Raw genomic sequence first — 24,927 nt, 5'->3', positions numbered from 1 at the left:
ATAAAGGTGTATGAACCCTGCAAAGCATGCGCAGATGAGTTTCTCCGCTGGCTTGCCTTTTACCGGTAATAAGTAAACGCACATGGTATGATAACCGTGCATTTTAATACCGTGGTATACCGTGAAACTGGTTACCGCTGCAACCCTAGTGATCAAACACACTTGTGTTTGAATGCATGTTCACCCCCACATGAATGAAATATTACACAGTTTTGCCAAGACTCTTCAAGAGTTGGAACTATACTCAATTTCTGAATTCCTACTAGCGTATAACTGATGATTTAAAAAAAATCTGTTACATAAAAAATAATGTCAAACTGATATGCAGTTTGGTCCGAAATCCTCAATATGTAATGGGTAATGTAATATAGACACCTGCCCATTCATGATTGAGGCTCCAATTTAAGTTTTAATCAACATTAGAATAGGAAAATCAAGTGATCTAAGTGACTTTGAATGAGGCTTGGTCATCGTTGCTACACTAGTTGGGGTCAGTATAAAAAAAAAACCTGCCAATGTTGAAAAGTTTGTGTCAAGAGAATGGTATGGCTGAGGAAAACATCCAATGAAGAATCCAGAATGATTCTGATGAACAGGCAATGCACAAGCAAACTGCATCCAAATACAATGCTGGAACATCGATTACCATGTCTGAATGCACAACTTATTGTTCCTTAGCACGGATGGGCTTTAACCCATGCAATAGTGCCCCTAGCAATCCCGTCGCCGGGCAAAATCTGTTTATCCACAAAAAATAATAAATATCGCAGACAATTTTTAAAACACAAACACAACACATTGTATTTTTTAGAACTAGTAAAACGTCCTGCATACCGATTTTCAGCCATGTACACGCAACTGTTTGCGAGAAATCCCGTTCTGAACACACCGTGTTTACAACATGTGGTTTACACATGCTACTTGACTCACCCTTTAAATTGCCCTTTAAAAAGTCTACGTAAAGTAAGATGACCATGTTTTGTCGCCTAAAATTCACTTACTATCAAAACATCCGTATCACACTTTCAAACAGCATATGGAATGTTGGTAAATACCTTTATTTGCTTGCTCACAACATCTTTATATAAACGTGTAATCCTCTTCTTTGCTGCGAACAACAAACAATTCTCGACCTATCAGCGACATCGCAGCGTCGTTTTACCTTATATGTTCTTGAATTGCAAAGCAGCATCTGTTAACTTTTGAATTCCGTAGTTTTTATTGGTCTGGGGGGTGGTGGTTTTGAATGTACTGTAGTATTTTCCTCAGCATCGTTTAGCCTCTTGGCATGGTTATCTTAGCCAGTGGCGTAACAGCTAATTCTGGGCCTTGTACACTCTCAATATCAGTGGGCCCCTATAAATGCCAGTAAAAGAGGCACATGAGCAAAATGGGCCCCTCTCCCTACTGGGGCCCTGGGTAGTCAGGTCCACTTTGCCCCCCACTACCACGCCCATGCCTTAGCTAGCCTCTTGGAAGCTGTATCATCTTTTGGCCAATTAATAATGAAGCTATAGGTAATTAACTTTCTGGATTTTCTGTGAGATATTATTTTGTTTTAGTAAAAAAAAAATGTTGCATGCTCTTGATGTATAGTGGTCAACGTCTTGGATAAGGGTGTGGCACGTTTGGATAAAGGCGTGGCACTTTGAAGAGGCCTTGGACACCATGTGGACATTACTGTGGATTTCTTGAGTACTTTCATGTACAAGCTCAATATTATTTCTTTTATCAAACAACACCCTGCTGTATCAGAAAAAAACAGAGCATGACAGATTTTACATCACCAGTATACATTTACACTTTAAATCTCCAAAATCAAAACCTTTTTTTTGGAGGTGGAGCACAGGTGTGATAAATGTTTTCTTGGCAACCTTTTGGCACTCTGATATCATTGATGGATGTTTGGCATTGTTGCCAACCAACTTGATCCCTTCTTGGCAGCTGTTCACCCTAAGGCATGAGGACACTTTCAGCAGGCCAATGCATCATGCCAGAAAACTTGCATTGTCATGGACTAGCTTCAGAAGCAGGTTTTCCTTTTCTGGTCTTCACAGTCTCCAGGACTCAATCCAATAGAGCATCTCTCAGATGAATCTATAGCATATCAGTACCTCCATGTAATTTAAGGCAATTGCAAGAAGCAATCCTGTTCACATAGGCAAAGACTACTGTGGAACAATTTCAAAACCTAGTGGAATCTATACCATGATGAACTCCTGCGATTCTGAAAATCCAAGGAGGTTTAACATGATGAGGTTTAACACTGATACTAGATGGGTGTCTGCAATAAACTGGCCATTCGTTGAATATGTATATCTAATACACAAACAGATATAAATATGACTCACCTGATATTTAATTTGTACAGTATTTCGTATAAATAATGTTAATGAATAAAACATAAGATAATCCTTTAATAATGCCGCAACAGGGAAATTTGCAACATGAAATTAGAAATAAAACAATATGACTTGTTGTGATTGAGGCTGCTAGAAGTTACTACAATTTTATCTCACCTCGATTGGCCATGGCTGTTTCAATGATGTCAAGTGTGGGATCATCTTCACAAAGGTCATAGGGCATGTTACCATCAGAATTGACAGCTAGTAGGTCAGCACCACTGCAGAGAAGATAAGATTTGCAAATAATGACATTTTGCCCACCCACCCACCCACCTATTTATACACTCACTGTTGGATGAGGATCTTGACAAGCCCAGTATGTCCACATGTAGCTGCAGCATGAAGTGGTGTCCACAGCTCATTATCCTGAGCATTAACACTTGCACCTCGAACCAACAACAGCTGAACCATCTCTTCATAGTTATCTATACAACACTGGGGTAGTATAGGAAGAACAAGAGAGAGAATGTGCGTCAAAGAGAAGCATACAAGCATAACAACATACTATACCTTTCTTGACAAAATCAGATATATGGCTGGATGGTGGGTCCAAAAATATCTACTTTAAAAGGTCTATGGGTCTGTGGGACCCATTTTTAAAAAATCAGCACACTTGTTTTTTTTTCAAACTGAGATTCATTGGTCCTTGGCTCATTTTCCGTGAGCAACATAAATCAGAAAATATTTTCAATAACCCCCCCCCCCCCCCCTTCACATGTGTATTACATACAGGGTCCACTGACCCCCCCCCCCCCCCCCCCCCCCCCCCGTACACCCCCCTTCACATGTGTATTACATACAGGGTCCACTGACTCCCCCCGTACACCCCCCTTCACATGTGTATTACATACAGGGTCCAGGGTCCACTGACCCCCCCCACACCCCCCTTCACATGTGTATTACATATAGGGGTGACCTGCAATAGTCGCTGATTCGACTATAGTCGACTATACCCCCTAGTCGACTATGAACGTCATAGTCGAATGTACCATTCTAACTGCGTGGAGGTGCCCAAGGATGCAGCTAAGCATTAGTTGTTACATGAAATGTCTTTGTTTTCGTTATATATAGCCTTTTGTCAAATAAAATCATCCTAATTTCTGTTAATAAATATTTAAAAATGGTGTTTGCGCATTAACAATAGGCATCTTCCTTACTACACATTAATAAATCACACCCTGCAGTTGCACAATCCAAACGAGCGGAGCTGAACACGCAGAATACGCAGCATCTACCGAGATTATATTGGCTACTAAAAAACTTCAAAAGTATTTTGAAAAAGATAAAGATGAGTAAAGTGCAAGTTATGTCATCAACGTCTTTCATTTCGCACGACAACAACCAACATGGCATACCATTTAAAACGCGTAAGGCGAAAAAAACCCAGTTCAGTCGTTTGGGTCGTGTCATCTCGTCTCTCGCGGTGCGTCTCGGCAAGTAAACCTATAAACATTTTTTGTTGTTTGCTTTTAAACACCGTTATTTGAACCTTTCCTTATATTTTTTTGCTGTTGTGTGTCAATTTTTTTATATTTTCAGGCAGGCATATTTTATTTAAAATATTTTTGACATTTTGCACAGTGCCTGTCTGACAGTTCGATATGCGCAATGCGCACTGACGGTTAATGTTCTCTAACGTTTCATAAAAAATAAGTAAATAAATAAAAGCTGAATAAAGCCAACCTATCGTATTTATTCATTTATCTGAGTGTTTTAGGTTTTTACTTTGAAGAGGAAAAAAGTCCTGAATGAGAACGGGATCCCGTTTAAGATGCTCTAAATAAAAAATAAATAAATAAACCCGATTCGACTATTAGTCGACTAAAGGCAAAAGCTGACGAATCAGATTCGACTATGAAAATCCTTAGTTGAATACACCCCTAAGTTACATACAGGGTCCACTGACCCCCCCGTACACCCCCCTTCACATGTGTATTTCATACAGGGTCCACTGACCCCCCCGTACACCCCCCTTCACATGTGTATTACATTTTGAGGTGTATTTCTTTACACTACCACATATCGTTACGGACAACACTGCACAGAATGACGTGAACTCTCACAGGTTCGTGCGGAGTCGAGTGCTACGGTCAGACGCAAAAGTATAACTGAGCCAAGAAGAAAGCAAAAACATATATTTTTACTAAGGAAATTAAAAATAGTAACGCACAGTTACTTGGATAAGTAACTTTAATCTGATTACTTGACTGGAAATAGTAACTCGTTATATTACTCGTTACTGAAAACCGTGTATTAGAGTAACGTGTTACTGACATCACTGTCCATAACATACTGCAAATAGTGTCTCATGGCTCAACACAGCTATAAATTATTTTTCTAAACGCTTCCATTCCCTCTCCCCCTCCACTCCATGTTTAAATTTTAGTATAATCACCGTTGTAATTATCTTAGTCACCATTTTATACCCTCTACTTTCCCCGCTCCATGCACATGATTATTCACTTTCGAACAGCATGGAGGGGATGCAGGCAAAAGGCATGAAAGAAACAAAAAAAAAAACTTCAATGCCTGGTGACTGACTGAAGAGATGAGGCGCTCAGCCTCAGTAGCAGAAATGAAGTCCTGCGATTCGCCCTTATATGTGATATAAAGTCGAGCTGGGTAAAACATGCCATATTTGACCCCGTCCATTGAACGAAGTTTCCTTCTGATTGAATTGAAGGCTGCTCTCGTCATGCTAGAAGAGGTGAGCCGCGGACGATTCCTTGCCTCTTTGAGAATCCGAGCATAGTCCTCAAAATAGTGCAACCTAACTATTATTCTCCCGAGCCCAAAAAATCCAGACCTACATCCCATTGACAATCTGTAGCAAGACTTGAAAATTACTTCTTCAATGATGCTCTCCATTCTATCTGACTTGGCTTGAGCTATTTTGCCAATAAGAATGGGTAAGATTTCCCGCCCCCAGATGTGCAAAGCTGGTAGAGATTTGCACAAAGGATTTACAGCTGTAATTGCAGCAAAATGTGGTCCTACAAAGTGTTGACTCAGGGGGGGCTGAATACAAATGCACACGACACTTTCTACATTTATATTTGAAATTGAAGACGAAGTATAATTTTCTTTTCACTTCAGAATTTGCCACTTTGTGTTGGTCTATCACATAACATCCCGATAAAATATCTGTGATGCGAGGATGAGGGAGGATGCCAAGACCGAGGTGTAGTTTACACTCAGAATGTTTATTCGAATAGTGTGTTTAGCGCTTAATGATGAACAGGCACAATATTGACACATTAAATACATAAATGAGGAACAAGTGCAAAACAACAATAACGAGCCAGGTAACAGGTCAAAAGATGAACACACACACACACACACAGAACCACAGCCACAAACACACACACACACACAGGCAGCCCCGAGGGAGGAGTAAGTGGCAGGCCATGGGCCATAATGTGTCATACAGTAAAATGTATTCATATCTTTTCAATTTTTCCACATTTATTCACCAGTAGAGTACTCCTGAGCCCAAACTGAAATGATACATCTATACTCTTTGAAGCATTCCAGGTACTAATGTCACTCTTATCTATTGTTATTTTGGTTTGCAATCTAGCTAGTTTAAGATTAAGTACATTTCAGTTTAGGGGAATCCTTCAGTGTTGTCCAGAATGCATCAAGATGGATTTGTATTTACTAATACAAATACATAAAAGCGTGATTTGAATGCGTCACCAAGATTAACTTGTATTGTGTTACACTTGTATTGAGCACTGAAGACTTCATCACTCATCACAGTTTTCATCACTAAAGTTGCATGTAAATTTCAGGTGTTAATAAAATTTATATGATAGCTTGCCAGACATAATATGAATGCATTTACGCCACTGTGTACTGCAGTGAAAGTGCTGGGTAGAGACAACAGCATGCCGTTTGTATATCTGGTAGAACAGAGAGATTGAGCGAGCAAAGACAAAGACGAAGGAAAAAACACAAAGCGATGTATTTAGGGTGGACATGGCTACTGTACACTGTAGCCACAATAAGTAAGATAGGGCACTTGCAGTTTGCACTTGCTCAGAAGTGCAATAAGTATGCTACCAGCATTTAAAAAAATCTTTAATGCGATTATAATCAATTCAAATTGTTAAACAGTATAGTCCACATAATGCAGTATTTGGTCTCTAACACGGGTGTTTTATGTACCCCAGCTTACGAGATTTAATAATAAATAAATAGGAAACAACAAAACAAGGAAAAACAACATTAGTAATACATAAACTAGAAAAAAACAATGAAAAACCACCAAAAAATACAGGATTTTATAAAAGGTAAACAACAAACAAAAATTGTAGACTTTGTTTAGAAGCATGCAAGCAAAGCATGGAGCAGCCAGGGCTCAATAGGCCTGTCTCAACCCCCCTCCCCACCCAAGAGCAAATCAAGCAAAGGCTATTTTTCTTTAACTTTTGCCATTCTCTGTGAACCAATCACAAAATGGCATTTACAGTGGGGTGCAAAATATAACATATAGGGGACAAACACAGTGATATTTTAGAAGTGAAATGAAGTTTATATGATTTACAGAAAGTGTGCAATAATTGTCTAAACAAAAATAGGCAGTTTGGGCACTGTTGTCATTTTATTGATTTCAAAACCTTTAGAACTAATTATTTGAACTCAAATTTGGTTTGGTATGGTCAGTGACCCTTGACCTCCATTCACAGGTGACTACAATTATGAGAAAGGGTAGTTAAGGGTGGCAATTGTAAGTTTTTCTCCTCTTTGCATCTTCTCTGAAGAGTCACAGCATGGGAGATTCAAAACCACTTTCAAATGACCTGAAAACAAAGATTGTTCACAGTCATGGTTTAGGGGAAGGATACAGAAAGCTATGTCAGATATTTCAGCTTTCAGTCTCCAGTGTGAGAAACATTGTGAGAAAATGGAAGAAGACAGGTACAGTTCAAGTCAAGGCTTAAAGTGGCAGACCAAGCAAAATCTTGAATAAACAGAAGCGAAGGATGTTGAGAACAGTCAGAGTCAACCCACAGACCAGCACCAAAGACCTACAACATCATCTTGCTGCTGATGGAGTCACTGTGCATCGTTCAACTATCCGGCGCACTTTACACAAGAAGATGCTGTGTGGAAGAGTGATGCAGAGGAAGACTTTTCTCCGCCCACATCACAAACAGAGCTGCTTGAGGTGCTGAAGCACATTTGGACGAGCCAGCTTCATTTTGGAGTAAGATGCTGTGGGTTGATGAAACTAAAATAGTTATTTGGCCATAACAAGGGCCATTATGCATGGAGGAAAAAGAACACAGCACTTCAAGAAAAACACCTGCTACCTACAGTAAAATTTGGTGGTGGTTCCATCATGCTGTGGGGCTGTGTGGCCAGTACAGGGACTGGGAATCTTGTTAAAGTTGAGGGACGCATGGATTCCAATCAATATCAGCAGATTCTGGAGACCAATGTCCAGGAATCAGTGAAGAAGCTGAAGCTGCACCAGGGCTGGATCTTCCAACAGGACAACGGCCCTAAACACTGCTTAACATCTACCAAGACCCTAAACACTGCTCAACATCTACCAAGACCCTAAACACTGCTCAACATCTACTAAGGCATTCATGCAGAGGAACAAGTACAACGTTCTGGAATGGCCATCTCAGTCCCCAGACCTGAATATTATTGAAAATCTGTGGTGTCACTTAAAGAGAGATGTCCATGCTCGGAAACCATCAAACCTGAACGAACTAGAGATGTTTTGTAAGCCACAATCCAGACTCTCATTAGAAGCTATAGGAAGCGTTTAGAGGCTGTTATTTTTGTGAAAGGAGGATATACTAAATAAGGGTTTTTAAGGGGGTTTTTTTTCGCATCCCACTGTATGTTTTTAAGGCGTTCAAAACAGCGTTTGCTGGCGCTGTAAACGCTCTAAACAGTGTTTCTGAGCATAACTTGGGGCAAAAGTGCAACTTTTGAAGAATGAACTGAAAACTCATATTTTGTTTCAAAACAGTGTTTGGATGTGATAACAAGCTGTTTTATCATGTTTGTAATGTTACACATGCATTTCCAAACAAGTAGTAAGTCTTGCATTAAGGCGTTCAAAACAGCGTTTGCTGGCGCTGTAAGCGCTCTAAACAGTGTTTCTGAGCATAACTTGGGGCAAAAGTGCAACTTTTGAAGAATGAACTGAAAACTCATATTTTGTTTCAAAACAGTGTTTGGATGTGATAACAAGCTGTTTTATCATGTTTGTAATGTTACACATGCATTTCCAAACAAGTAGTAAGTCTTGCATTAAGGCGTTCAAAACAGCGTTTGCTGGCGCTGTAAGCGCTCTAAACAGTGTTTCTGAGCATAACTTGGGGCAAAAGTGCAATTTTTGAAGAATGAACTGAAAACTCATATTTTGTTTCAAAACAGTGTTTGGATGTGATAACAAGCTGTTTTATCATGTTTGTAATGTTACACATGCATTTCCAAACAAGTAGTAAGTCTTGCATTAAGGCGTTCAAAACAGCGTTTGCTGGCGCTGTAAGCGCTCTAAACAGTGTTTCTGAGCATAACTTGGGGCAAAAGTGCAACTTTTGAAGAATGAACTGAAAACTCATATTTTGTTTCAAAACAGTGTTTGGATGTGATAACAAGCTGTTTTATCATGTTTGTAATGTTACACATGCATTTCCAAACAAGTAGTAAGTCTTGCATTAAATGTAAAGTAATTTCTTTGCCTATTTCAGGTTGGCTCTTTGCATCATATAACTGGCAGGCTGCATTGTGCAGCTCAGCTAGGCAGATGGGTTCCAACCTGCTGCAAACAGGAATGGTAGCTTCATTTAATTCAAAATCTATATCTCAGAAACAACTGCTTCAATCTTCATGCAACTGGACCCAATGACAGACTATGTGATTTTGAGATCACGTCAATGCTGGCCAACACTGTTCAATGAGGGCGCTACAACATGGAAAAAACTCTCTCGGCAACTGTTGGTCACATCAAGCCAAAACATTACATGCACCATCATGGGCTCCACTGTGTCAGTGACAGAATTGACACCTCTGGTCAGTGATGATATCATTATATTAAAAAAAATAATAAAAATAAAACACATGGCCACCATTAGCCAATTAAAAGTCATGAACCATTTGACAGGCTTAATATTGACCAATTACCACGAAACTCGACTGGCGGTCGCACCAGGAGCTCTTGCTCCTGCACTCCCAGTACCTTGTCTCAGTACTCTGACGCTGATCTTTGAATTTCAAACTAGAAGTATGGAATTGATTAAGTGGTCTCTCTATGCAATGAATACTATTTTTTTCCACGAGGAGTCATGGGATGGGGGAACCCACATGTCTGGACATTCTCAGCTGGATATGTGTTTGACTCGTGGCCGACTCCCTGGAAGACATTGAGGACGTATCTATTTGGAACTTTCATCGCTGGGTTTCTGCTGATTGGATTAGACCAGGGATGGGCAACTTCCATGATAAAGAGGGCCAAAATTTTTTCTGCACTATTATTGGAGGGCCACATGACCACGCACTTCAAATAATTGGATATGAAAGACACTACAAATTATTCTCAATAAGAACACATTTCAAATGAATTCAGATCTGTATGTTTATTGCACCAACATACATCTATTTTCTGCCTATAAATGCATTAACATGTCCTTAATAAGCAACAAAGACAATTGCTTAATAAAAAAGTGCAAAAAGGAATTTGAACTCCTTCATATCAAAGAACTGTAAAGAGCAGTCATGGCCTGGTGGTAGGGAACTGGTCTTGTGACCGGAGGGTCGTGGGTTCAATTCCCAGACCTGAGGCCATGACTGAGGTGTCCTTGAGCAAGGCACTTAACCCCAACTGCTCCCCGGGCGCCGGGCTAGGGCTGTGATCCACAGCCCCCTAGTAATCACTAGTGTGTGTGTGTGTGTTCTAACTGCACAGATGGGTTAAAAGCAGAGGACAAATTTCGATTGCGGTGTAAAAATCACAATTGACAAAATACGGCACTTTTTTTTTACGCGTAGCGCGCTGCGGAGCGAGGAGGCAGACACAAACGCTGAGAAGAGCGAGGTTTAATAAGGGGAATTCCATAGGCGAAGTCGTTTGTACAGGCACGGGTCAAAACGGGAGAGCCGTCCAAGTGGTCAACAGGACAGGCAGGAGTCGTAACAGGAGAGTCATTCACAACGGAGAAACACAACGGAGACGGAAAATACCAGAACAGCAATGACAGATAATCCACAAAACCGAACAAACCACAAATAACCGACAACGGGTGAAACACAGAGATACAAGTACACAGGACTAAACTACACACAACTGAACACAATGACGACACGGGCGTGGCAGACAGAGGGAAACCAGCGCAACAGACATGCAGGGCGGGATAATGGATTACCCATAATGCTGTCTACTGTGACTCACTTCGCTCTCTGAATAAAGAAAACTTGAACATGGTGACCCCGAGATTTGAACATTGTGACGCTATGCTGCTAGTGCGAGGAGAAAACTTGATGGAAACTTGTGTAATTTTTGAAGGGGTATGTATGGACTCTATCGTATCTTCAAGCCAAATATCCAGCTAAGTATCTCTGTAAGAGTAAAGCATGGCACAGCACTACAAACATCAGACCCAAGTCGACTGGAACTCCAGAGATGCTTAGTCAATACCGTTTGTGGCGCAAAGAAGTTGAACGAATTGTTAATGGTCCCCTCCACGAGGAACATGATGAAGTTAAGCTAAACCATGTATTTATATGGGCTGGTGCACAAGTTGAACGGCTTGTTGAAGCTAAGCAAGCCGAAGACCCTGCATGTAAAGTTGCTTCGGTAGATGAGCTGCTAAACTGCCTTGATGGAATCCTCACACACTCGACACACTTTCGCGAGGCAAGAGAGGACTTTTACAATGCAAAGCAGACCACTGGTGAGAATACTACCGCATTTTACAGTCGCATTCTTGACCTACACAAACAGGCTGACTTTCCTGAGGGCTCTGATTTCCTCATTGTAGACAAATTAATTCATGGCTGCACTAATGTTGAATGCAAACGAAAGCTAATGACTAAAGAAAAAACAGTCACAGTAAAAACGTGCTTGGACACGTTACGGCGATACGAGTCTGTGGATGCAACATACTCCCACGATCCATTGCGCAGATCTCAGCAGCGGGGAGGTAAGCCGAAAACAAAGCAGCCAGCAACTGATCCCCGTTCTGCCCACCGTGAGTTTAAGCCTGCAACAGGTGACTCAAACAGGGAATGCAGATGGTGTGGTGGACAAATTCATGCTCGTGACAAATGTCCAGCTCAAGATGTTAAATGCAACTTCTGCAAAAAACCAGGACACTTTGAAAAAGTGTGTAGGCTTAAAAAATCAGTAAAAACCACTAACGCAGTTCAAGTAGCAGACACTGACCTAAGTGCAGAGGAAGATGCATGTGACTATGCCTATGACATAAGTACGGTTCAACCCACCAAATGTTCATGCACGTGAGGTAATAGCCGATGTCACTTTCCACACCACAGGCGACCATTGCATACAAGGAAAGGTTGATACTGGAGCAATGACAACATGTATGCCGACTTCACTCTTGCCTAAATTGAACATCACAAAGGACTCCCTACTTTCCGCTAACATTCGACTGCGTAGTGTTACTGGAGCAAGCATACCAGTCAGTGGTAAAATCAAAACAAAAGTCACATGCAATGGCATCACCCGCACTGTCGAAATTATCATTACAAACGAGGGTACAGAGCTTATACTAGGGCTCGAGTTTTGCAAGCAATTCAAACTTGTCCAAATATCCAGTGTGTGCATTCAGAGAAACATTAATGTTGAGGCTGTGCATGTTACAGAGGAGTCTGAGATGGACTATGAGTCTCTCCAAAGGAAATGGCGACGTCACTTACCCCTGGGAAAGGAGACAGGCGATCCCCTGGAGGATTTGAAATGCATATTTCCTGAAATGATTGATGGTTCAGTCGGTTTATTTGATGGCGAAGCAGAGCTGGAGTTGACACCAGGTTCCATACCCGTACAACTCCCTCCACGTGCGGTCCCGGTGAGCGTACTACCCAGGCTCAAGGATGAATTGGATCGCATGGAGGCAGAAGGAATCATACGCCCATGCCCAGAAACAACCAGCTGGGTTCACAACTTGGTGATAGTCATAAAAAAGAATGGTGACATCCGGGTGTGCCTCAACCCCAAGAATTTAAACAAATGCTTAGTGCGGAACATTCATTACACTGCTTCATGGGAAGATGCCCAAAACACATTCAAGAAAATACTTCTCAACCCTCGATGCTAAAAGTGGCTACTGGACACAGAAGCTGAGCCCAGAAAGTCAGCCATTGACCGCATTCAACACCCCATTTAAGAAATACTGCTTTGTTCGCTTACCACTTGGCTTATCCGTATCATCAGAAATCTTCTGTGCCCAAATGGACAAAGCTCTGGCTGGAGTCCCAGGCACATTTCCTTGTGCAGATGATGTCAAAATCCAGGGCTCCACAGAAGAGCGTCATGACATCCACCTTCTTGAGACAGTGAGCCGAGCTAAGGCTGCTGGGATTAAATTCAACCCGGACAAGTGTCAGGTGAAAAAGACACAAATTGAGTACTTCGGAAGAATCATTTCCCCAGATGGCGTGGAACCTTGCCCCAAAAAGGTGAAGGCCATCCTACAGCTTGGCGCTCCAGACAACAAACAGGAACTACAGAGCTTCCTGGGGTCAGTCAATTTCATGTCCAATTTCATCCCAAATCTGGCCCAGAAAACAGTCAGCATGCGTGGCCTCCTGAAAAAAGATGTTCGCTACACCTGGACTGCTGAAATGCAAACCGAGTTTGACAGTGTCAAAGCAGGGATCTCACAAGCAATGAAGCTTACACATTTTGATCCGGTCAAACAGGTGGTGATCGAGACAGATGCATCCCTCAAAGGGCTTGGGGCAGTGCTCCTACAAGATGGACGCCCAGTGAAGTTCTTAAGCAAGTCACTGACCGCAACTGAGAGTGAGTATTCCAACATAGAAAGAGAACTCTTGGCAGTGCTCTTTGCATGTGAGAAGCTGCATGTGTATGTGTTTGGAAGACATGTCGACATTCACACTGATCACAAGCCACTGGAATCCATTTTCAATAAACCAATCAGCCTGGCTCCACCACGCTTGCAGAGAATGCTTCTGAGACTCCGCACTTACAATATTCATGTTCAATACGTTGGTGCCAAACATGTCCCTCTGGCTGACACATTGTCCAGGCTGGTCAAACCTGGCTCAGACCCGACAATTCCGGGCTTGGATGTCAGCATCGCCCAGGTCCTCAGGATAAGGCATACATGCCTGGCAAACTTGCAGGAGGAAACCAAGTGTGATCCTGTGCTCTGCAGATTAGGTCAGCTGATCAGCAATGGGTGGCCTGATAGTATACAAGAACTGCCAGATACATTACAATGTTACTGGTGTTTCCGTGACGAGCTCTCATGCACTGACGGCCTCATAATGAAGGGTAGCCGAGTAATTGTCCCATCAACAATGAGGTCAGACACGCTACAGCGCTTACATGATGGCCACCAAGGCATATCTGCCACGCTCCAGCGAGCCCGACGTTCAGTTTACTGGCCAAAGATGCAGGATGACATCACTGATCTTGTCAATCGCTGCATTGAGTGCCAAATACATGGTGCAAAGAAACCCCGCCCACCAGAAAGGCAAATATCCACGACCAGACCCATGGAGGTTCTGGGTTGTGACCTTATGGACTTCCAAGGCCAGCCTATCCTGGTGTCCATTGACTATCTTTCTGGCTATGTCTTCATAGACCCACTACGAAGCAGCACCACCAATGTTGTAACTGCCCGCTTAAACGACAACTTCAGGCGATTCGGCCTACCTGAGAAGATAATATCTGACAATGGTCCATGTTTTCGGTCCGAACAGTTCCAGAAGTTTTGTGAGCTGTTTGAGATTCACCACACCACCACCAGCCCTTATCACCACCAAAGTAATGGCAGAGTCGAACGTGCAATCCAAACTGTGCGTAACATTCTCAAGAAGTGTAAGACTGATAATGACATCACACTAGCCATCCTGGCCTATCTCGACACCCCAATCAGTGCTGACCTGCCATCGCCAGCCGAGTTATTCCTCAACAGACGAATAAACACTCGGCTCGGTCAGCCACTTGACTCCACTCACCTCACTGAGGAACAGAAGCTCAACCTCACAGACAAGAGAGCCCATTTGAAACCTCAACATGCACCACAGGTACACTACACGCCACAACAGCCTATCTGGTACACCGAGGACTGCTCATCAGAGTGGAAAGCAGGCTACATAGACATTGCCGACAAACATCCAGACTCCTACTGGATCATCACACAAACGGGCAGTCGACTTAGGCGCAACCAACGTGACCTCAAGGCTTGATATCCACTCAGGCCACGAGCAGCGGCACTCCATCATGCAGAGCTCAGCTTCCCTAACAGTGGTGATGATGCCCCACCTGCCACCACTGATGGTGAGGTGATCAATCAGGCTGCCACCAAGTCCACTCCACAAGCAGCAATGCCTGATGACCCTACAGTCAACATCCCGGTCTCCTTGAAACCAGTGCCTCCAGAAAAACCATCACCAGTAAAGAGGCGATCTGGTCGGGAGGCCAAGTCAACAAAAGACCCCAACTTCGTGTACACTGTGTACAAAGGCAGGTGCTGAAGACCTAGCCTACAGTAAGACATGTCCTGGGACCTCTGTCTTACAAGTGTATGTTTGTCAAAAAAAAAAAAGACAGATTGTTGTGTTGCATATGTTCACAATATTTTGTACTTGTACTCACCTCACTGTGGACTCTTTAAGAGTAATCCCAGCCAGCTGAAGTCAATGTGGAACATTCCATTTTTGTTTTTTGTTTTTTTTTGCTGTTGTTGCATGCTCATGTTCTGCATTGTTGACATGTTTGAAATGTTTGAAGAGCTCTGAAGCACCACTTAAAAAGGGGCATGTTGTAATAGTTAATACCTTGTATAACCCTTGTATATGCTGCCACCTTCTGGTAGGTTTATGTTTTGACACAGGGTTACCCATAATGCTGTCTACTGTGACTCACTTCGCTCTCTGAATAAAGAAAACTTGAACAAACGTAATTTCCCAAATTTTGGATCAATAAAGGTATTCATTCAACTTTGCAATTACAAGGGTTTACATAAACACTGCCCTATCCATAACTTCCAAGATCTCTGTCAATACACACACACAAACAAACACACACACCTACCTACAGGCTTCTCAAAAACTCTGCTCTAGCAATATGCACCCATACCTCAGTGACACACACACACACACACACACACACACACACACACACACACACACACACACACACACACACACAAAAACTTACATATCAGCACATGAGATGTAATTCTATGATCTGAATCATCTGAATCATTTTGGGCATTTACTGTCTTATAGGCGTTCTAACTGGATATTGACATTTAAAAATACAGTTAATGGGTTGTGATGATCAAAGGTACTCACTCCTAAAACCTATTCTTCAACCCTACTCCTCACTTCTTATAAGGTCCCTTGGTCCCATGTATGTGCTTGAACCAGTAATAGCCACTTGAGGCTTATTTTTTGGACTTATTTTTGTAACTAATTTTGACATTTCCTTCCCACCATAGTAGAATTATAATGCATTTTTCAACAGCATCTTTTAAAAATAATCAACAACTTTCATTATGTATATTCTCTCCTTTAATCAGTTTTCCTTTGAATATTTTTATTTTCAACCTGTGACTATCATCATCTTGAAGCTAGACCATATAAAAGCCTTTGAGCTTTTTTTTTTTTTTACTAATTTATAACTCTATGTTTGTCACGGTAACTGCTCCGGACCCTTCCCTGTGGGTGTGTCGTTACGTTGTCTGCGTGTCGTTAGGTCCATGTTTGTACTTCCGTGGGCGTGGGTCGTCTGTGAGCGTGTTCGTTTGTTACACCTGTGCCTTGTCTCGAGATCACGAGGGTGTGTGTTAGTCTGCTATATAATGTGCGTTCGCGCGATGTCGTGTGCTCGTATTTATCTTGGTTTGCACGTCGTGTGTGTGTTTATGTTACTCGTACAAATAAAAGCAAGTAATGTTGGCTACTGCAGACTGGATCCGTGTCTCATCCTTCCGCCCACTCCCCGCGTTACAGAAAGATGAGCCGACAACGAGACACAATGCCAGGCTACAAGGCGAAGCCCAAAAAGGGGAAGAAGCCCAGCAAGCAGCACCACCGCTCTTCTTCCTTCCCCCCCGCGCCGCGAAGCCCCGCCGACATTGGCGCAGCTCGAGCTGTACCTGGTCTGTGCGTCCCTGCTACGACAGGCAAGGGTGCACCACAACCCCGAGGCGGCGGAGAAGCTCCGCCAAGAGGCGGTGCGACTTTGGGAGACGTACCACCCCCCTTCTTCCAGGGAGCTTTCACCCCTGCGGGTGAGCTCCTTTGCGCTCGGCGGTGTGGAGAAGATCCCAGAGAACGAGTTTGGAGAGGGGGATTCCGAGGCAGAGGACTCGGACGAGGAGGAGGGCTACCCTCCGTCGGTGGGCGAAGCGTCCACTGTGGACTACTGCGGAGGAGTGGACCCGGCTCCCTCGGTCTGCTCCGCCCCCACGGTGGACTATGGGGAGGGCGAAGAGGAGGGGCTGGACTACCCTCCCTCCGTAGGCTCTGCTTCTGCAGACGACCTTAGTGAGGGCGAAGGGGACTATCCACCCTCCTTATATTCCGCTCCCACCGTCTACTACGGAGAGGACGAGGAAGAGTGCTACCCTCCGTCCGTGTGCTCCGCCCCCACCATTGACTACAGTGGGGAAGAGGAGGAGGAAGAGGAGGAAGAGCGCTACCCTCCATCCGTGTACTCGGGTGTCTCCGAGGGCACGGACAGCGATCCCGGCACTGAGGAGGAGGGCAGTCCGTCCCTATCTGAGCGTTCTGCCGGGACCGTCAAGGGGTGGAACCGCTCAGAGGGAGGCGCTTCCTCTTATCGCTCCGAGGGGAGTGCGATGGACTGCTCCCGGGGTGGCAGCCCGGAGCTGCCCATGAGCTGGAGCCAGGGCAGCGAGGCAGCGACCGAGATGGAGGTGGACGCTCCCGCTGTCTACTCCAGAGGGTGGTCGCGAGGCGAAGCGGGCGTATCGAGTGGCCAGTCGGATGAGGAGTCAGACCAAGGCGCGGCACCAGGCGCGTCAGCCCAGCGCGCGGCACCAGGCACGTAACCATACTGCACCGGGAGGTGGCTTCGCGGCAAATGCGGGAAGGGTCCTGTTCGCTGCAGCGCCTGCAGCTCCCCTGCTCTCTCCTCTCATCGCCCTACTCATGGCGCGTAGCTTGGCGCCTGTTTCATGTCCGTCTGTCCCTGTTTTCGTGTTTGTTCCCGTATGTTTGCCTAATCCCCTTTTCCCGTTCGTGCCCATGTTTGTGCAAGTACCTGTATGTGTATTCGTGACTGTACCGTTTTGTGTATCTAACGTGTTTTCCCCTGTCCTCCCAGGGAGGGTGTACTAGAGCCGTTCGTGGCGGCTCCCGCCGTCGGGGGTGACGGCTCTCGGAGGCTCAGGGTCCCTGAGGCTCCGGACCTGCCCGTTGGTGCTGGTTCGGGGCTTTCCAGCTGCGCGGGACGCTCCGGGAGTAGCGAGCCCCTGGCGGAGGGTTCTGTCACGGTGACGGCTCCGGACCCTTCCCTGTGGGTGTGTCGTTATGTTGTCTGCGTGTCGTTAGGTCCATGTTTGTACTTCCGTGGGCGTGGGTCGTCTGTGAGCGTGTTCGTTTGTTACACCTGTGCCTTGTCTCGAGGTCACGTGGGTATGTGTATTCACCTATTTAATGTGCGTTCGCGCAGTGTCTAGTGCTCGTCTTTGTCTAAAGTTTCGTGTCTGCACGAGTGTGTGTTTATCACTGCTTGCGGTCCACCCGGAGCTTACGTGTGTGTGAGAGAGAATAAAACTCTAAATGTTCAACGTTGACGTCGTGGTGCCTGCCTCCTACACCCGCCGTCACACTTCCTTAAATTGTGCTACCTGCACTCTAGACTCAGTTCCCTAAAAGTTATTAAAAGAGGTATTACCAGCTGTTACTGAACCTCTTCTAACTATAGTTAACTCATCCATTACAATAGGTCACATGCCCAAATCATGTAAATTAGCAGTTATTAAACCTCTAATCAAGAAACCAAATCTTGATCCGACTGTGCTATCTAATTATAGACCCATTTCGAACACATCATTTATCATAGAAAAAGCTGTTGCCCAGCAATTATGCCTATATCTGCATAGGAATCACATATATGAAAAGTTCCAATCTGGTTTTAGGCCCCATCACAGTACTGAAACAGCATTAGTCAAAGTAACAAATGATCTCCTCCTTGCTTCAGATCAAGGCTATCACTTATCACTGTTAGTATCACTGTTAGTGCTTCTTGATCTTAGTGCAGCTTTTGACACAATTGATCATAGGATCTTGCTAAAGCGGTTAGAATGCTGGGTTGGCGTCTCAGGCACAGCCCTTTCATGGATTAACTCTTACTTAACAAATTGCCATCATTTCGTAGAGCTCAATAATATTCCATCCAAACATACAAAAGTTAAATATGGGGTCCCACAAGGCTCCATTTTAGGACCACTATTATTTACATTATATATGCTACCATTGGGCACAGTTATAAACAAACATGGTGTCAATTTTCACTGCTATGCAGATGACACTCAACTTTACATATCAGCCAAACCTGATGACAAACACAGTTTAGGAAACATTGAGGCCTGTGTAAGAGATATTAAATGCTGGATATCTCTAAACTTCCTCCAACTTAATGAGGACAAAACAGAAGTTCTCCTCCTGGGCCCTAAGGCCTCAAGACAGAAAATTCCAGATCTAATGCTTAATCTCGCAGACTACCCCATTACACCTGGCACAGTAGCCAAAAACCGAGGCGTCATACTCGACTCCGACCTATCATTTGATAAATGCATAGATAATACTACTAGGATAGCTTTTCTACATCTCCGCAACATTGCCAAGTTAAGAAATGCATTATCACAGGATGATGCAGAAAAATTGGTGCACGCCTTTGTTGGCTCTAGATTAGACTACTGTAACTCACTACTGTCAGGATGTTCAAATAGGAATCTAAATAAACTTCAAATAGTTCAAAATGCCGCAGCTAGAGTTCTGACCAGAACTAGAAAATTTCAGCATATTAGACCAGTCCTATCAGCCCTGCATTGACTCCCAGTTAAATTCCGTATTGATTTTAAAATTCTATTATTAACTTATAAAGCACTGCATGGGCTTGCTCCTGAATACCTCCGGGAACTTATTTCCTACTATGAACCCCCACGTCCACTAAGATCACAGGGTGCTGGTATTCTGCCCCTGCTTGTGTGTGTAGCTACTAGCTCGGCAGATAGACAACAGTTTCTCAAGAAAAGCCGGATGCCGAAGTTCTCTTCAAAAGCTTTACTCAAGACTCACTGTAAAACTATAAAGCAGACATACAAAATATATCTTAGTTACCTTCGTTTCCTTAGTGCAATTGTGTGACACTGTACATTAATGGGAACTGAACTGTTAGCTTTTCTATGGAAAAACCCATATATATGCTAGCGGTTAGCATTTACAGTTAACTGAAGGAATATATAACTTATTTTCGTTCCTTAACCAAGGTTTACATCAGTAATCTCAGTATAAAGTTATACAACAATTAAACACAATAATACTCACAGGCAAATTAGGCCGTAAGGTGAACATCGAAAAGTCCTTCAGAAAAGAAATTCCGCTCCGCGCTATCCGAACCAAACACGCTTCAGCTCATAAAAAAGAACGAGTTATGTTGAGGTTTAAAAAAAAGTTTCGCCGCTCAAAATACAGTACTTATTTTGTTCGCAGCATTTAATGGAAGGACTAGTGCCTGGTAGGCGTAATAACACTTTGGCTCTTGAGAGGTGCCACGGTTGAGACGTCACCAGAACGGACCAATCGGATAGCTGGTATGTCAGCTGAGCTAGTAAACAGAAGCAGACGTCGTTGTAGCAGCGCATTGATCCAGCTGTACCGAAGAAGAGGAAATCTCGTCCGAAAGTGTTCAAAAAAAGAAATCTTCGAAACATAAGATTTGTTACATGCATATATCGTCTGTTAAACATGAGGAAATACAGAATTTCACCAGCACAAGGTGGAATACTTTTCGAAATAGTCTTCGGCAGTGGCTAAAGTTGCGGGGCGAGTGCAGAGACGTAGCAGAAAGTTTCAAACACTTTTGAACTGCATTTGAAGAAATTCCCGATGATGCGGGTTTACATCCCACATGTAACGGAGGATTATTGACCAGCGAGAGATCGGAAGAACTAAACGGCGTCTCGTGCGAGAAACGGAGAGGGGAGATGACCAACAGGACCCCCAAACTACTGGGACTACTCCGACCAGGAAACTTCGGTCCAGATCAAGCCTGTCCATCTCGAGCTCTGGCCCTGTTCTTCCTGCCATCTGCATCATTTGCAAGAAAGGCTGCAAATTTGTCGTCGCGGGTGGCAGACGCCATAAAGAAGCTTTGACAAAAACACAGACTTTAACTGCAGGTAAGACTGTGTATCACCCTCTTCCCCCACCACACAGTAGGTAGTCTATGCAAATGCATCCCATCCCCCAACACACACACACACACACACACACACACACACACACACACACACACACACAGATGTTGGGAGAAGTTGAATGACTATGTAGCCTACACTGCTACACAATCCTTGTATTTGTCTAATTCTAATTTCAATGTATGTCTGAATTGCCATAATGTGATGTGTGTGGGTGTAAAATTACTTTCCAATACATAACATCCCTATGCCTATAATACCCCCCCCATTGTTTTGAGATCTTTGATATAGAATGAAGCACACTTTGACTTTAATGGGGTACTGGGTATGTTTGTATAAATGTCATAGCATGCCTGATGTTATTATGCCACTGAATACCTGTTTAGAATTGTGGCTCCTCAGCCTGATCCCCTGTCTGGTCAACACACTGCTTTACAGCAGCAAGCCCATCCCCCGGTCCATTCCCCCACCCCCCACTGCCTCTCTCACACTTGAACACTTGGGACTGTCCCTGTGTGTTGCTGGGCGGCCCCAGCAACCAGACTTGTCTCTAGAGGTGTGTCCTGCCTGTGCTGTACATCTGTGTGCACAAGAAATCTTTTTTTGGGTGCAACACCTAGCACCATTTTTACAACACCACACCACCAGGAAAAATTAAGTCTTCATTTTTTTTGCCTGCCTATTTATTCATCCTTTGTTGTTTTCTTTTGTATAAGGCAAGTTGCAGGAAGCTGTTGAAGTGAAGGATGACCAGAGCATCCTCATTCACATCAAGGACACAGACTGGAAGATGGAAACCTTCAAGTGACATGATGACAAGAAATCCAGCCCCTCATTCTGTTCTACATGTCACACACTGTGTGTGTGTGTGTGTGTGTGTGTGTGTGTGTGTGTGTGTGATTTTACCTCTATTCTATTTGTCATTCCTTTTATTATGGTTATGTATATACGTATATAAGTTTATGCCAGTTTTGATAGTTTTTTTATGTGTTGTCAGTGAATAAATGAATACCTGAAGGGTCCTTATTGATAATTATTGATAATTACAATTATTTCCATTTATTTATAAAAATGACAACATGAGAAGGTAACCTTATCATCCACTTGCTCCAGTTGTTTGTTCTATAAAGCACTGCTTGGAATTCATTTAGCCCCTGTTACAAACACATGGATGGCTATCAATAATTATTGGAATTATTTCCATTAATTGATCAACTGACAACATGAAAGGTCACTTGCATAATTGTGATTTGTGCTGTAAATAAAACACTATTTAGTATTAATTTGGCCCAATTCAGAAATACATGAATGAGGATTATGATAATGCTCATTCATCTATTTCTGAGGGCCAAATAAATACTAAATAGTGCGTTATTGTATATAAAGTGGGCATAAAATAATATTAATCAACGATATTGTTGATAATTATTTTATGCCCACTATAAAATTATATTTTGGGAGATTTCTTTCTGTAGGTTATATTTGACAGCACTAGGCAGGTTGTCATTTTTTCCCGTTTGTTGTCGTAAATCGGTTACGTGATTGGTTTAGCGCAGTCACGCGGTGTCTTTTGACGTCAAAATCGTCATTCAGCGTGAGGAAAATAGTTCTTCAGAAAACGTCTCGGTTCAAACAAAGTACAGGATTCTGTGACGCGAAACTTTTTTGGTAAGTGCAATATAACTTGATCATTTTTATCAGCTAACGAGCATGTAGAGCTCAATAATATTCCATCCAAACGTACAAAAGTTAAATATGGGGTCCCGCAAGGCTCCATTCTAGGACCACTATTATTTACATTATATATGCTACCATTGGGCACAGTTATAAACAAACATGGTGTCAATTTTCACTGCTATGCAGATGACACTCAACTTTACATATCAGCCAAACCTGATGACAAACTCAGTTAAAGAAAAATTGAGGCCTGTGTAAGAGATATTAAATGCTGGATGTCTCTAAACTTCCTCCAACTTAATGAGGACAAAACAGAAGTTCTCCTTCTGGGCCCTAAGGCCTCAAAACTGAACAGGATTCAGTGACTTCCTGCTTTCCTCCTGTACAGACGCTTTTCTGTCAGCTCTGCCTGTCCTTTCATTTATTTGAGTTATATCTACAAGTTCAAGTTATTTTTACAAGTTAAAAGGATCCATTACTCGTTACTTCACTTGGTAAGCTTTTTTACATTCATCTATAAAGGATTATTTAGCATTTTTTACATTCCGACAGTCCGACACTGCGAGTGAACTGTTTTTTGCGCCTCATCCTTGTGAGTGGTTTTTGTGCACTGTTTTATCAGCAGCTGATATTGTTTTCAGCTGTGAAATACCTGCCAGAACTTATTGGGTGTTATTTTTGCACTTTGGATTTTTAACTTGGATATTTGAGCCTTGTGCCCGGTGCTTTTGCGATTATGGCTCATGCTTCCACATCATCTATTTGCTCTGAGTGTATCAAACTGTCTCAGAGGGTTGCAGAACTTCAGGAAAGAATCCATACCTTACATTCTATAAGGGAGGAGGAAGAATATCTGGACTCGATTCTTGCCACACAAACCGCTGACAAAACCGTCCCTGTGACTGGCAAAGAAAGAGACGTTTCTCTCCATTGTCGCTGGGATGTACTGGGGGCAAAGCCTAAGCTCATCTTGGCCTCAACTCCTAATCCTGTTAACAACAACAATGATAAGGGCTGGACTCTTGTTCGGGGGAAGGAACGTAGCAGAAACCAGCACAGCAGCGGCGGCAAGCAGCAATCTTCAGAACAGAACATTCTTCTCGATAACAGATATGAAGCTCTTGCCTCAACTGAAGTAGCAGAAACTGAGCAGTCTCATCACAACATACTGCCTCCCTCTCCAGGACATCAAGGACATCAAACGCACCCCAATCAGCATCAGAGATCCGACTCCAGTCTGGCTGCTAAGCTTGCAAATAACTCTGGCCATTCGCGGACCAACCACCAGGCTGCCAACTGTGTTAGCCAGCAGCATGCTAACAAGCATGCTAAGAGGGTTAGCCATCGGGATGCTAACCATGTTGGCCATCGGGGTGGTAACCATGTTGGCCATCGGTGTGGTAACCATGTTGGCCATCGGGGTGGTAACCATGTTGGCCATCGGGGTGGTAACCATGTTGGCCATCGGGGTGGTAACCATGCTGGCCATCGGGGTGGTAACCAAGCTGGCCATCGGGATGCTAACCATGTTGGCCATCGGGATGCTAACCATGTTGGCCATCGGGATGCTAACCATGTTAGCCGCCGAGGCATTAATGGTGAAAGAAGACGAGGAACACCGCCACAGCCCAAAACGCTGCTAATTGGGGACTCAGTCATCAGAGATGTATGGAGCAACAGTATTAAGGCCTTTTGCTTTCCTCGTGTTACTGTCTGTGAAGTGATACCCATGATTCCACACATATTGCATGACCATCCAGCTACGGAAAGACTGATTGTACATGTCGGCTCTAGCGATGTTTACAAACAACAGTCTGAGATACTGAAACAGGATTTTAACCATCTGCTCGACATTCTGGAGTTTTCCCGGTGTGAAGTGTTCATTTCTGGACCGATACCAACTGCACGTCGAGGCAGTGGTCACTTTACCAGACTGCTGGCTCTAAACAGCTGGCTCACTACAGCCTGTGCACATCGGAAGGTAAACTTCATTGACAATTTCAACATTTTTTGGAGGCGTCCTGAGCTTTTTAAACCTGATCAGCTTCACCCTAACAGGGCTGGGACTCAAATGCTTGTGGATAATCTAATGTATGGAATCACTCACATGCGGAACCTGCACCCAACCGCCAGCAGTAACGTCAGTAATGTCAGTCAAAGGAGCCCACCATCTCCTGTCAGAGAATCTGTCCACAGTCTCAGAGGTAAAC

At 43.5% G+C, this 24,927-nt stretch overlaps 1 protein-coding gene across 1 annotated transcript in view; it reads right to left on the bottom strand.

Annotated features, from left to right (window-relative positions):
- Nucleotides 1-24,927, bottom strand: part of ppp1r16b (protein phosphatase 1, regulatory subunit 16B) — a 143,078-nt gene that overhangs the window by 37,090 nt on the left and 81,061 nt on the right. Inside the window, exons 4-5 of the mRNA XM_077013718.1 lie at nucleotides 2,695-2,840; nucleotides 2,520-2,623 (exon numbers count right to left, since the gene is read on the bottom strand). Of these exons, the coding sequence (XP_076869833.1) occupies nucleotides 2,520-2,623; nucleotides 2,695-2,840 (250 nt within the window). The remainder of the gene's footprint in view (nucleotides 1-2,519; nucleotides 2,624-2,694; nucleotides 2,841-24,927) is intronic.

The sequence above is a fragment of the Brachyhypopomus gauderio genome, chromosome 8 (genome assembly GCF_052324685.1).
Source record: "Brachyhypopomus gauderio isolate BG-103 chromosome 8, BGAUD_0.2, whole genome shotgun sequence".
Taxonomy (NCBI): Eukaryota; Metazoa; Chordata; class Actinopteri; order Gymnotiformes; family Hypopomidae; genus Brachyhypopomus; species Brachyhypopomus gauderio.
The sequence above is the reverse complement of the archived record's forward strand: the minus strand, read 5'-3'. Positions and strand labels throughout refer to the sequence as shown.